Source organism: Mauremys reevesii, linkage group 4, assembly GCF_016161935.1.
Source record: "Mauremys reevesii isolate NIE-2019 linkage group 4, ASM1616193v1, whole genome shotgun sequence".
In the NCBI taxonomy this organism is placed as follows: domain Eukaryota; kingdom Metazoa; phylum Chordata; order Testudines; family Geoemydidae; genus Mauremys; species Mauremys reevesii.
This window is the reverse complement of record NC_052626.1, coordinates 69,136,701-69,151,455: the sequence shown is the minus strand read 5'-3', so window position 1 is coordinate 69,151,455 and position 14,755 is coordinate 69,136,701. Positions and strand designations below refer to the sequence as shown.

The 14,755-nt window shown below is 44.5% G+C and overlaps 1 protein-coding gene across 2 annotated transcripts; it reads left to right on the top strand.

The window, feature by feature from the left end:
- Positions 1–566: 566 nt before the first annotated feature.
- On the top strand, positions 567–14,702 carry PLEK2 (pleckstrin 2). Of its 2 annotated transcripts, none has more exons than XM_039533646.1 (9): positions 567–684; positions 4,673–4,789; positions 6,015–6,196; positions 6,485–6,576; positions 6,946–7,133; positions 8,449–8,550; positions 9,819–9,902; positions 11,021–11,099; positions 12,727–14,702. In XM_039533646.1, exons 1-9 carry the CDS (start codon positions 637–639, stop codon positions 12,852–12,854), a joined length of 1,020 nt encoding a protein of 339 aa, XP_039389580.1. In that variant the 5' UTR covers positions 567–636; the 3' UTR covers positions 12,855–14,702. The 2 variants fall into 2 exon arrangements, with proteins under 2 accessions (XP_039389580.1, XP_039389579.1); XM_039533645.1 differs by having other exon boundaries at positions 4,625–4,789; positions 12,727–14,701.
- The last annotated feature ends 53 nt before the right edge of the window (positions 14,703–14,755 follow it).

The window sequence follows — 14,755 nt, the reverse complement described above, 5'->3', positions numbered from 1 at the left end:
ATAATTCATGCTCAAGAATATCTTTTCCTTTAAGGTGTCCAGCAGTTCAGTATCCCTACAATTATTTGCAGTGTTGATCCCAGGATATGAGAGAGACAAGGTGCTTGAGGTAATATCTTTTATTGAAGTCAGTCCAGTAAAAGATATGACCTCCCTCATCTTGTCTCTCTCATATTCCTGTACCTATTTGTGAGAAGAAACTTCATACCACATACTGAACTCTCTGGAATCTTGATGGACTGAATAATAGAGCTTCTACTCCTTCCCTCCCCCACTTTCCACCTACAGAATACCTGTCTCTTCCCTGATTCATATAATGTTGCAGCTGCTTGTCCTGAGTCACCCAATGGGTGTTTTCCTACCATACTGAGTTCTATGGAATCCGCACTGCAATCCTGTTGAACTTTCACTGCTCTGCATTTCCCTGAGGGCAGGTGCTGTGCCAGCTCAATGTTTAACTACTGTCACACAAGCAGGATAAGGGAAGGGAAAGTCAGGGCAGGAAAGAGACGTCACAGAGGAGGAGGAAGGTCCTGGAGAAATCAGTCTTCTTTAAAAACCTCGCGCAGAGGGACAGTTGGCAACTGCTTATACGCTTTGCAGCACACACTCAACCTTCTTTACTTGGCAGCCAGGATGCAGGATGTGAGTGGAATATTGAAGGAGGGATTCCTCGTTAAAAGGGTAAGAGCTCAGTCAAGACAGGAATTGGCTTTCTTTTGAAACGGATATATTTAGACGGACTTAACTCTTATAACTGACTGTTGCATCTGAAGTGAGGGTCTGCTTGAGCCAGGCCTAGTGCAAGTGTTTGAAAGTAGTTATGGGTTCTACTGTTAAGCTCTTCTTCAAAGAGAATTTCTCTCAAATGTGTAAAATCTTTCTAACTGGTGGATGCATTTTAAGTGCAACCATAGAACTTCTGTCTAAGGTGCATGTATTTATAGAGCTAACCTCCCTGGTTCTGGTTCCCTGCACCGATGTTTTCAAAGTGGGTGGAAGAGCCATTGGTTATCAAAAAAACAACATTATACACTCACCAGAACATTCCTCAGCAAATTGCAGGTAGAGGAACCTAGCAGAAGCCTGCTGGTAGCAAAGGGATGGAGGTGGGGGTTAGAGTGAGGAGTGAAGCTTTCAATCTCTGCTCTTGGAAGAGGCTTAGAGCCTCTCTGGGGCTAACTAGGTTGGCATTTTGCGTTCCACAGCCTGTGCAAGGGGAATTCAGAAAGAAAGAAAGAGAAAGTATCAGCTTTATAGAAGATCAGAACATGAGCATGAATACAGACACATTATGAAACAGGACACACTCTCACAGTTGCACATAAGAGGCTTTCAGCTAAAACCACGGAGACAGCAACTGAAAGAAGATCTGTGTTGCAGGTCTTCCCACCCCCTTGCAGGGCTGGATCACAACCAGTAGTGGAAAGGGGAACTTATTTCTGGTCAGCAGAAGCTTGTTATTATGAGTCTGTCTTAATTGTTAATAATTGTCTTTATTTTAACACAGAAAGGGCAATGCCGATCAGAGCCACCTTGGGAAATGCTTCTGTGCACTATACAGCAGCATGACTGGTGCTAATGTGAAGGGTGTGACCCAAGCAGGGCTTCCAAGGCAGTTCAGGTAGTAAGAGCTCCCCACTGTCTGACAGCCATTCTCAGCCAGGGAAGATGATGACCTCTGCTCCTCACTGAGAACACCCAAGAGCAGAACTTTTGCTGCTTTTTCCCCTCAGTTTCTGTTGGAAATTTTTAAATTAAATATTTAATTTAGGTGGGTTTGGCCTGAACTGGAATATTTTGGATTGTAAAGTGGCCCCAAAACCTTTTGTTTTGAGTCATTTCAACAGAAAAATGAATTTCCTGAGTATGGTGCATTGCCTGATAGGAGTTGTAGTTCAGGCCCCCATTCTCTCCTATGAGCTGGGGTCTCTGGCCAGTCTACCTCTCTCGTCATGCAATGAAGTCTTCCCTCTGAGCAGTATGGTGTTTCATGGCAGTGACGTGACTACTGGTGCATGATAGGGTTTGTCCAGCCAGGGAGCCTTGCCCAGAGGGGAGAATGGGGGTGGTGGTAATCAGGTGAACTGAACAACTCCCATGAGTCAATGTGCCATCATAGGGAAATACAGTTGACAGTTGAACTGGTCAGTTCAAGAAACTGAAGCAAAACACTTTGATTTTGGGAATGTTGAAAAGTTGTGTTTGGATTGAAAAGGCTGAAGTGAAATGTTTTGTTTCCCAATCACTTTTTTTTCCCCAAACTTTTCTTTCTGCAAAAAAACTTGATATTTCACCTTTTTGTCCAATATGGGACAAAAGCATTGAAATAGGAGAATTTTCTGTTGAATGGAAATTCCAATTTTCACTCAGCTCTACCCAGGAGGCATAAATGCAACAGAGCAACTGTGAGGCTGCCCTGGATGCAGTGCTTAATTTGTGCCGGGGCTGCGCCCCAATACCTCTAGGCTTGGCCATTCATAGCCCTGGCATCTCTGGGCTTGCTGCATCAGTTATGAATGTAAAAAAATTACTTGAGCCCTGGCACCTCTTTCATTGCAAATGAAGCACTGCCTGGATGGGCGCAGCAGTGATTTTGGTCTTCATAGGGGAGGGAGTGGATGGAGAACCTCTTGGTCCAACTGTAGCAGTGGAAGTGAGGCAGGCAGGAAGATCTAAGGGCAGCAGCTGGAGAGGTGGTGGGAAGGGGTGGAAAGGAGTAAGGAATATAGAGTAGGAGAGAAAGGAAGGGAGAAAAGAGATTGAAGGACTGAGTGAGAGAAATGGAGTGGGGAAAAAAAAAGAGGTAGAGGTTCATTAAGGTGAAGAGAGGAAACCCAGAGTGAAGGACTATGAATAAACACAAGACAAGGCCATGTCAGAGACGGGGGAAAATACATGAAGGAGAGAGACTGACTCACTAAAAGGAGAAAGAAGAAAACAGCTAAAACAGACAATGTTAACTGGAAGAAAAGTAGCTGAGGGAATCCACAGGCACTGAAAAAAGACAAAGAGAAGGAAAGAAAAAATGGAGTGAAGGAAGAGCAGGCTGATCTGGCCAGTTAACTTTTGCTTAGCATGGGCAAGATGTCTTCAGACTTAGTCAGGTTCGAGAGAACCACATTACACCAGTTTTCATAGAAATCGTTAATGTTCCCTCCCAATCCCAAACACAGTAATGACCCACGATTCCTGCAGTGACTGGACCTTGCACGTTCCCCAGTCTCTGCCTTACCCACCTTTTTTAACATGGTGAAGCCTCCACTACCTTGGTACCTCGCTCCCAGACTGTAAAGCTTCATCTCCTGTGAAATATGTAACGTCAGCTCCACTGCACCATAAAGCTGGAACTGCCACCACAAGACAGGACCAGGCGTGTCTGTGCCACTCCCTGGGCAAGCTCTCCTTTAAAACCAGCCTTAGAGCTCCAATTATTCACACGCCTGAATCACAGAGGCTTTTGTTTGTATCCCAGCACTATAACACAAGAGGCATTTGGCAGTTTAGCAGCCTTCACTTGGTTGGGATGAAAGGAACACACAGGAAATGGCAGCATAGTGAGCAGTTTAGTCACAGGAGATGGGCAGCAGGTCTGATATGACTAAGTACCAATTTGCATTAGGGGAATGTAAGAAAAAAGCCAGCTGTTCAGTCAAGAGTTTTCAAGGCTGCCTGGAACCATGGAACCTACCAACATGCAAAACTGAGAGAATTAAACTGAAATGTGCTCATTAAGCAGCCACGCTACTGCTGCCAGCAGGCTGGATCCTTGGATGTGCTGAGCACTCTGAACTCCCATTGACTCCAACTCAGAGTTACAATACAGTAAATCCTGCCCAAAACCCAGCTCCCTGTTCCCAATGTTGCAGACTGGTCATTCCTCTGAGTCACTCATCTGCTTCAAGCTTTTGCCAGAAAAATTCTCACCATCAGAGATGAGGCCCATGTTTGGGAAAGATCAAAAATTGCATCTTTTGTTCAATGATTTTATAAAGACAGAGGAGATATATTGACAGAGGAAACTTGCCATGTTGAAGATCAACTTGTGAGTTTCTGGTGGTGGTAAATTGATAAATTTGAAGTTGCTTTCCTCTTGGTGGGAGAAAGAGCTGCACACAAGGCAAACAATGAATCTGACAAAAAGAGGGGGGAAATGCCCTCTTGATTTCAGATCACTTTGGGATTTATACTTTTAGTCCATGGGAAACTACCCAGCTGCCACTAGCAGTCCTTTCCAGACGTGTCTTTTAGTTGAAACAATCTAACTCATAAGAAATATGACCTTGAACGTTCTCAAAAGATATCATCAAGAGTCAGTTTAGAAAACAAAGTTCCCAGCATGCATCAAGCTCTCCTTAGAATGACTTTGGTTAAATAATTTTGGGCATTTATCAAATTTCCAGGGTAATGGTCCACAAGGAAGTCCATTGCAGTCTCTCTCCAGATTTGTTGGTTGTATTATCACAATATACATAACCATTCCAATGAGACTCCTAAAATATGTCTTAATATAAGGATAATAAGAGTGTTACCATGTCTCTATGCAAAAGAAAGGTAGGTGGAAAGAGAAATACTCCTCTAAACTTGTCTTTAAAAGTAACCAAGGACATTTCTTTTGGTATAGGGACATATTGTCCATAACTGGAAAGCAAGATGGTTTGTTCTGCTGCAGGACAAGCTGCTGTATTATAAACTTGATGGAGGCAGGAAGGAGCCTTCTCCTAAGGGCAGGATCATTTTGGATGGTTGCACTATCACTTGCCCATGCCTGGAGTATGAGAACAGACCGGTACGTCTTGAAACATTATCACCATTCTTTTCTTTGCAATGACTTTTTTATTCTCTGGTTTCTCCCCTTCATTCCCTTGACTTTCTCAGTCTCTTGCTCTGTTGCCCCTGCATGCCTCAAGAACTGGGACCAGTTGATGCTGATCAGCCTTTCAGCAGAGAAGGCCAGGTCAAGGTGTTACTACTGGATTTCCTTATCCTGTCTCTGAAGATTTCCACTCTGGTTGTTTTTCTCTGAACACTCCAGCTCAGAGGTGCAATCATATACAAAAAAAGTCTGTGGAGGGGAGAGTTGGTTATGGATGAAAATGCAACAGCCTTGCAGTCACACCGAGAAATTCATAAACAGCATAGTAAATGGGGAGGGTGAGAAAGAGGAAGGAATATGTTTCCCTCATCTTCTCCGATGGTTGCACGCACCTATGCTATAGCTGTATTCTTTGCCTTCCCTGAACTGTGCATCTGGGCTAGCAGCCAGCTCAGTATGCCTCTTCCTTTTATTTTCTAATGAGAATTTGCTGCTGTTGAAAGTTTCTGGACCATGAAGTCCTCTCTGTGTCTAGCCACAGGTGAGCAGCAGCAATGCAACCTTCCCCTGACTGGTACAAATCCGTGTAAATATATATTGCTGAGTCTGTATTTCAGTAAATCTGTTGTTAGAATGCGTATAGCAATGTCTTTCAGTTGTTACCAATGTAGGGCAGATTTGAACCATTAATGTACAGTGGAGTCGTGTCAGAGGCGCATTTAACTTATTCGATTTTAACTATTCACGCTCGGCAAAACAAAAACAAAAAAAAGAGAAAAACAACAATTTAAATACTGTACCTGTAGTGCAGGCGATTCCGCCCGCCATTCCACCCAATGAGCATTTGACTATACGCCATTTTCACCTTACGCACCGACTTCAGAACCTAATCCCGTGTAAGATGCGACTCCCCTGTAGATGTGGAAACTCCATTTCCCAATTGTAGATCCCTGTGTTATCCGGATAATCTCTGGTCAATCCACTTTCTTGAGTACACTGGGCTCTGGGCATACAGCTATTACTTGGGGTTAATTGACCCCGAGACTTGAGCTGTGACCAGCGTCCTTCTAGCAATGAACTGATCAGGATTCCCTGCAGTGGTTGATGGGGCTTCTGTTGCATGAGGCAGGGCATCAGGGGAACATTCTGTGTTTGTTAGATAAATGCTCTTATTGCTTTTGTACTTTTCTGTCCATAGCTGGTCATTAAGCTGAAGACAAAAACCAACACAGAATATTTCCTTGAATCTTGCTCCAGAGAAGAGCGGGACTCTTGGGCTTTGGACATTACTGGAGCCATTCATGCTGGCCACCCACTGCAGGTTCAGCAGCTTCACAGAATGAAAAATTCCTTCAAACTTCCCTCAAACATCAGCCTCAAGTAAGTGTAAACATTTCCCACCCAGTCCTAGGATACTTTGAAATAGAAGGTATTCAATGACACATCTAGTCTATTGCTCTGCATCATGGGACTTCAGGTGGGATGATTAGTCCATTTCCCCTACACACTGTTTAGAAGGAAATTTCGGAAGGTGTCTAGTCCGTTGCCCTGCTTTGGGGCAGGGCTTATTTCCTTATCCTTGATCAGTTGTGGCTTTAGGTCATATAACAATCCCTGCTTGTCTGTCTGTCCATCCATGTAACACTGCTCTCTTTTGCTCTTTTACAGCCAGATAGTGGACAAAATGCATGATAACAGTAATGGAATTAAACTGACCCCCAACATGGAACAAGGCAACACATACAAAGAAAGCTTTACAGGTACATAAGCTCTGGACAACCAGCCTCCCAATGCCTGACTGTGCTGCAGAGAAAACAGAGCCACTGTGGAGTTTTTGTACAAGAACAGATTATTTTTGATACAAGAAGAGATTATGGCAAACAGAATGTACTGGCCCGTCTATGCCCTGCCTCAAAAAGTTCCTCAGTTATAAATTTATCCCCCTCTCTAAGAAGCAAATGTAGAACCCAACGCCTTTGGGGAATCCTGCCTATGCTTTACATTGATATGTCTTTGCCATTATGATAATGCCAGGATGGGCCAGCTGGCAGGGATGGTCTGTCTGTGTGTCTCTGTGATGAGCAAGCATGTTGTGTCTCTCTGTCTAAGAGGTGCCTTTTTCTTTGTAGGTTCTGCACTGGTGGACTGGTTGATCTCCAGTAATTTTGTTGCCTCTCGATATGAAGCTATGACATTGGCCTCCATGCTGATGGAAGAAAACTTCACCAAGCCTGTTGGAGCCCGGAGCACTGAAGCCATGCGCAATGGTGATCTGGCCGAGCAGTTCCTAGATGACTCCACAGCACTGTACACATTTGTAAGTAATGTGGCTTCTAGCAGTAGGATCTCCCCATCCCTCCTGACTCAGATTTGCTTTTAGCTGGTGCGATGGGGTCAAGACTCACCACCACTGGCGACTCCTGCTAGTTGCTCCGGGAATTAGTTCTGTCTAGCCGTGGAGCACCCTCTGTGCATGGAGTCTCCAGTCTCACCCCCTTCCAAGGGGGATGGGGGTGTTTAACAGCAGTCTTTGAGACTCGCACCTGCCTCAGTGGCCAATCACAACCCAAAGTCTAGCCCCTTAGCTCAGGGGCAAGTTGCAGTCTGTATTGGCCACAGTCCTCTGTGGCCAGGTGCAGTATAAGGGGGGGGACCCAGGCCCACCCGCTACTCTGGGTCCCAACCTAGGGATCCTCTAGAGGCAGCCTCTTTCTGCCCTCCTTCATTCCCCTCTTGTCCACCTTTCTTCCCTGGGCCACTTCCCCTTTGGCCCTGTGCACCTCCTTGGCAGGGTCCACAGCCTGGCAGGAAATGGGGCTGGAGCACTCTCCTGTTCCCCTGAGCAAGCCTAGCACTGCTCTGTCTGAGGTGCTAGCTCCTTACCTCAGGAACCAGTCCTTCTCCTTCACTAGTGAGGGAGAGACTCCCTTCTCCTATGCTAGTCAGCCTTTATATAGGGCCTCGCCCAGCCCTGACTGGCTGCCTCTTCCTTCCCCTGATTGGCTCTCCACATGCCTTCATTGATTGGCTGCCGGTCTGTGCAGCCTCAAAGGCCTGTTCCAGCCCTTTTCTCAGGGGGTGGGGCAGTCACCCCACCACAGCTGGTAAAGAGGTTGTGAGGGTGAGGGGGACACACTGCATGTACCAAATGGCAAAATATATATAAAAGGTGAAAAAAATATGAAGGACAAATTAAAAATGAGAAGCTTTGGGCTTTTTAATACTTTATAAGGCTTTTTCTTCCCTCAGAGGTAAATGGCTAAATTTTGGTTATGGAGGCACCTACAAATAGGAGAGTTATGCATCTGGGTACAGCTGTAGTCCCTAGAGCTAACTCTGTTTGCATTAATGGTGGCCAGGCTGAGGGTCTGCTAAAAATCAAGGCTATTGTAAGTATGTGTGTGTGTGTGTGTTGTTTTGTGGTTATTTATTTGTCCATTGTACTCTTACAACTGAGGAGATGTGCAATAGGCATATGGAATTGGATATATATCTTTGGGAAAAAAATAATGTGTTAATGACAGGTCTGTGGAAGACTATGAGGTCAGTACAAAGCTATTCTGTATATTGTTTAATTAGTGTTCATCAGATTAACCAAAACTTTTCCAGTTACTATTTTTTTCCATCTGCAGGTTGAAAGCTATAAGAGGAAACTCAGCTCCAGGGAAGAACTGCACCCCCACATCCTTGAATTAAGTGGAACAATTGTAAAACAAGGCTATTTAGTAAAACAGGTAAATATGACACTTGAACATCTCATCTCATTAAGAATTGAGAAAACCGACTCTAGTTGTTCTCTGGGCTGCATGGAGGGTAAAGCTGAATGCTGAGAGCGAGCTGGATAATTACATTCACTTTCAAGGGGCTTCACTATTCTTCCTCATTACCTGTCCTAACCTGTCATATGGCCAGCAGAATTAGCTTTCATGTTAGCAATACTGTAGAGTGAACAGCAAAGGTGGAAATGAGAAGAGAGTCTATTTGTTGATATAAATAAGTGAGCGGTGGAACTCACTGCTGAGGGATGTTACTGAGGATTATAAAATAATTTCCAGAAGAGCACATGGGTCCTGGCCAAAATCCAAATTCTATCCTGAGTAACTACATTCACTTTCAAGGGGCTGCACTATTCTTCCTCATTACCTACCCTAACTTGTCATGCTGTGTCCCCTCACTGAGATACTTCACCCAGCATTGAAATGCAGCTAACTCATGTATGTGTAGAATCTACTCGTGCAAGCAGTTATTCATGTCCATATAGTTGCTCCCATTGACTTCAAATATGAGTAATTATGTGTGAATGAATAACTGTTTGCAGGCTTATGCCCTTAGTTTGTAAAACATAGTTTATGATACTTGCTAGAACAAGCTTGCTGTTAATCCTCAGGTTTGATAGCATAAACTGATCACCCATTGGGTTGGGTGAAGGGAATCCCACTACATATGTTGCTGTTAGATGTCTTTCTGGAGTTATATGTGAAGCATTGGCCAGTGTGGGTGATGGGGTACTAGATGCACCTTCCTTTCTCCAGGGTTGAAGTGTTTTTACTGACACTGTAAAAACTGGAATCCCATGAATTCTCAGAGCACTCAGAGTGAATAGATTTGTTTTAAGGGCTCCAAGATAAGGGACAGGAGTCGAGTCATTTCACCTAGATTTTTCCCTTCTTTTCCTTTTAAATTATTCTGTAGTAGTGTCTACCCTGACAGAAAAAGAAATCTGTGCATATCCCTATAGGTGTAAAATTGCTAAATACAGATGGATGTGTGCAGCGTGCACTGCCCTGGGGAAGGAAGTTCATATTGTGGTTCAGCAGAGAGGCAAGATTTCAGGGAAGAATTCTATCCTAGGTCTGTTACCACTATTGTCTTTGACTGTACATGAAAGTCAAAGCTTAGGCTCTGCATGGGAAATGTCATAGTTACATGAGGAGGTGCCTCCAATACAGGGCAACCACACTAACAATGAGAGGGTTAATTGTTCATCTCTCTCACTTCTAAGGGACACAAGAGGAAAAACTGGAAGGTGAGGCGTTTTGTTCTGAGGGCTGACCCTGCTTTCCTGCACTACTATGACCCGACAAAGGTGAGTGAGCAATGAGCTGCTGACCTCAGACACCAGATCTATGTACATGTCTCCTACAAACCTGTAATAGTAGTACAGTCAACCACATAGGAAATTGGGCTCTAGGACTGCCCTCTCCACTTCCTCTTCAGGGCCATGTGCCCCCTGAATTCCTCCACTCATTCCCCTTGGGACTTCTTGTGGATTTCCCAGGGCCACATCCCTTATGTGATTTTTTTTTTCACTCCCACATTCTCCCTCATGCCTTAGCTCTTTTGGGATTCCTCTGTCTGTCCCCAGAGCCATCTTCCCTCAGGGATTTCTCTCTCACACACCCCTCTCTGGGGCTGTATCTCTTCTGGGATTCTTCTTGCTCCTGGCTCTGTCCTTTCTGGACTGACTCTTTCCCATCCTGAGGCTGCATCACCTCTGTGATTTTTCCGCTCTCTTGTCTTCCTTATTGTAACCTTGAGTGGGGCCTGATCACAGAGTGCTAATGAGAATTTCTGCTACTCAGTTCTAAATGTGTATAATGAATAGCAGAGCTTATATATGTGGATAAACAATGCTACCACTGAGTTACAATGCAGTGAAGCCCAGTACAATACAAAATAACATGTGGCTAGAAATGTTTTAGTGACATTTAAAGACACCAAACAATGAACTTTATTTGATTGAAGCCTTCCCCAAAAGTGCTATAAACCCAAACCACACAGTCCTGGGATAACACAAGAGAGCCTGGAAGCAAAACTGATCAATTCTCACTGTCCTGGATGAGTGAAGAGTATAAAATGAGCAAATAGCATCAACAGGGGAAAGTTTAATGGATTTTTAAAAGTTGTCAGATGTTGTTGGTAAAACAGATAATAGGTTTTAAACATGATTGTTATCCTAGCTCTGTCCCTTTAAATAACTAACCTCCCACAACTGTATTAAGGAGAACAGCTCTGGATAAGAAAATGATGCAACTGAATCAATGTGCTGGGAGGGCTTTCCCGAGACATGGACGCACTTGTTTTAGATCTGAAATGTTCAGTGTGGTCTTGTGTCTTCACCGCTATCCACAGTATGTCTGTCTCAGGGAAGGGTTCTAATTCTTACCTCTTCCAACTGGGCCTCATTTTACCTTCTCACTACAGGAAGAAAACAGACCAGTTGGTGGGTTTTCTCTCCGTGGCTGCCTTGTCTCAGCTCTGGAGGATAATGGAGTCCCAACTGGTAAGCATGAACCTTTAGGCTGCCTGCTTTGGTAACTGAGGGCTGGTCTACTCCCAAATTTGCACTGAAATAATTGAATCAGTTTAATTCACGCCTTTTGTTACTGTGGTGCAAATCTGTGGGTAGATCAATCTTGAGCCTCCTGTGGGAAATGGGAAAAGGGGTAGGGGATTGAAGATGACATACTTGTCCCAATACCATTGAGCTGGGTCAGGGGGACTGTTTAGACCTACTTTTGGATACACCAAGAGTTGCCTCTTTCCCTTTTTGCTTGGGCTTGTCAGTAAGGTCTCCACGTGAATCATGGGAAGAGAATAGGGCATTGGCTGATACTTCGGAGAGTTAATAGTAAAGAGGGCAATTCTTTTTTGCTGGGATAAGGTTAAGCTCTTTATTCAAAGGCATCCCTTGTCCCACATCCCCTCTTTTCTATGCTCCTCTGTACCTGCAATGGTCCAAATGTAGTGGACACGAAATATAACAGTGGAAAAAGCTGTAATTGAAGGGTGAATTTGTTTAGCTTAAACAACATTTTCTGGAATCTCAGCTTTGTGATTCAATGTTCCTGTTGTCAAAATAATTTATAGTATGAAAGCAAATGAGCACAAGATTAGTGTGGGACAGCAAATGTGGGTCTCAAATGGGGAGACACTTCCTGGTGAGGGACACTTGAGAGGTTGCTTCCCTCCCTTCTTTCCTCATCCTGAATAATAAGTAAGACTAAGTTTTAGTCATTTAGTCCCATGCATCCGAAGAAGTGGGTATTCACCCACGAAAGCTCATGCTCCAATAGGTCTGTTAGTCTATAAGGTGCCACAGAACTCTTTGCTGCTTTTAGTCATGGGTATCTTTAGTAAAAGTCATGGACAGGTCATGGGCAATAAACAAAAATTCACGGCCCGTGACCTGTCCAAGACCTTTCTATAAATACCCCTGACTAAATCTTAGGTGGGTCCCCCCCGGGCCAGCTGCTGCTGTGAGGGGCCCCCGGGCCAACTCTGCTGTGGGGGTCCCCCTGGGGTCAGCCACACCAGCTGCTGCTTGGGCAGTCCCTGGGGCCAGCTGCTTGGGCAGCCCTGGAATCAGCCATACTGGACCCTGCAGAAGTCACGGAGGTTGTGGGAAGTCACGGAATCCATGACTTCCACAACCTCAGTGACAGACATGCAGCCTTAATAATAAGTGACACAGTGAGACAGCGCTTTTAAAAGAAAACCGTGAGAGTGAGAATGGGAAATATAACCCCATGTAAAGGAAGTTTGATGATGGGCAGGAGCAGATAGGAGATTAAATCTAATGTATTGTAGGGATTTCTAAGGAACCCATCACTATAGTATCTAACACCAATAACAATAATATTCACTATTTTAGATAGTGCTTTATGTGTTCACAGTGTGTAACATTACGTGGTTATTCCATAAAACACCCCTGTGAGGTAGATTTGTATTATTATTCCCAAGAGAAACTGAGGCACAGAAGAATTAAAGGACTTGTTCAGAATCACACAGTAAGATCTACTAGTACCTTTAGTTATGCTAAACTCAAATTCCACCCTCAATGAGACATATACCTGCCACAAACCAGTTCTCTACATGCACCACTAACTTGTTGTACTCTTCCTCTGCAGGGGTGAAGGGGAACGTGCAGGGCAACCTCTTCAAAATCATCACTAAAAATGACATTCATTACTACATCCAGGCCAGCTCCAAGGCAGAGCGAGCACAGTGGATTGAGGCCATCAAGCGGCTGACATGAGCAAGATATGGACTCTGTACCCAAATAGGGATCAAAGTGAATAATTGATATTCATGACTAAGCTTGCTGCTGTCTTTGCTGGGAGTATTGACTCTGGGATGGCTGATCATGAGATGGAAGAGCAAATCTTTTTATCCAGGTGTCCAATCTACCTCTGGCAGATCCATATCATGCTTCACCCTAAAGCAGAAAAGCCTTACTGGTCCCCATTTACTATGAGACTCGTACATTCCAGTAGCCCATGTCTACTGCAGTAACTTGACTGAATCAAGGACTGAGGGTTGGGCCAGAACCAGCACAAGCACGGGTTTCTGAGGCCACCTCCCTTGACATAACACCACAGAATCTTTTACTTAATTGCACTCTGATTGCCTCGGGGAATACCACACTGGAACAAACCAGCGATCTGTCCATCCACCTACTCCAGGATCCAGCCTCCTGCTGTGCTGGAAAAACTCAGGGTGCTGTAGGAACATAGGATTTGTCAGACCTGATCATACCCATGGCCTGTCTCTGACAGTGGCCAATGCTGTAAATATTAGAAGAAGAAGAGAACCCCACAATCTACCTGGGCAGCTGTGTAACAATGCATGGTAAGGAGGAGCTTTTCTCCCTGAACCCATCTGGAGATCAGTTTGAGTTGCACCAAAGGACTGATAACTAATCATTTAATCCTAGGTACTGTTGTTTCTACTTCAAACCAATAAATTTTGCACTTTTCTAGTAAACTTGAATCTTAATCATATTAAATCTAGTAATGGGGTACTTGAAACAGCTTTACCCTTTTCACATGATCTTTTCCAGAGGTCAGACTGAGAGGTGGGGAAATAATGGTACTTCACCCAAGGAACAAATAGAAATTTTACCCAGATTTCACCCACAATCCCAAACATCTCCCACTGTGCCAGAATAGCATTGTTATGGGATAATTTCCCCAACATAATTCACAAAACCCTTCACATGGAAAGACTCACTTAAAGTAGGAAGGCTGGCTTGTTGACTTTCAGAGAGGTTTTCAAAGGCATGAATAGAAAATAGGCTCTTAAATCCCATTGACAAGTGCCCAACAGCCATTTTGTGCCTTCTAAACATTTCCTCCTCAGGGTATACCAGCATCTCATTTTCCCTACTGGGACCACCCCATCACCTAGGTGCTGAGAACCCCTGATTTAGGAGCATGCTTAATACTGAAAGCATATTTTCAAAGAACATAGACTGCCCATATTATTTTAGAAAATTCTCCTTGTTTTCTGAACACCCATAGCTAGCAGCCTTTTTTTCCTGCAGTGCCCAAAAGAAGCCCTTTGAAAATACTGTAGTACATGCCTTCCACTAACTCTCACAAGAAGTTTGATGGCAGAGCCAGAAATGGAACCCATGTCTCTTAAGTCTCATTGCAGTACTTTAACCACAGGCCCATCCCTCCTTGAGTTGAAGTTTTCTGTCCACCAAGCTATACACTGAAAAAATCCCCTCTCTTCAGAGAGGATTTCCCCTTTTTCCTCTATTACAACCATTAGTGGCCCTAGCCACTTTGCTGGGAGAAAAACAGTTTTGGTGCCCCCCTGCCACCTCTCACCCCATGTGCCCAAGTGTGTGGGGAGTATGGAAAGCTGGCCAATCAGGAGCAGAGAGAGAGGGGAGAAAACAAACAGAAGCCAAGCCGCACAGGAGTTTGCACTCCCTGGAAGTTGGGGCCCAGGGCAATTGCCTTGCTCACCCAGCCCTAGAACCAGCCCCGATTACAGCCATTCATTAATTACCTGAACTTTATATAGCTGCACATTTTGGGACTGCAGTACACAAAAAGGCCCGCAGAGAGGCAGAGGCCTTTGGTTGGTAATGTGCATGAGGATGTGTGGAAGGAATGGGAAGAGGAGCCAAGGAAGAAGACCCAAGGC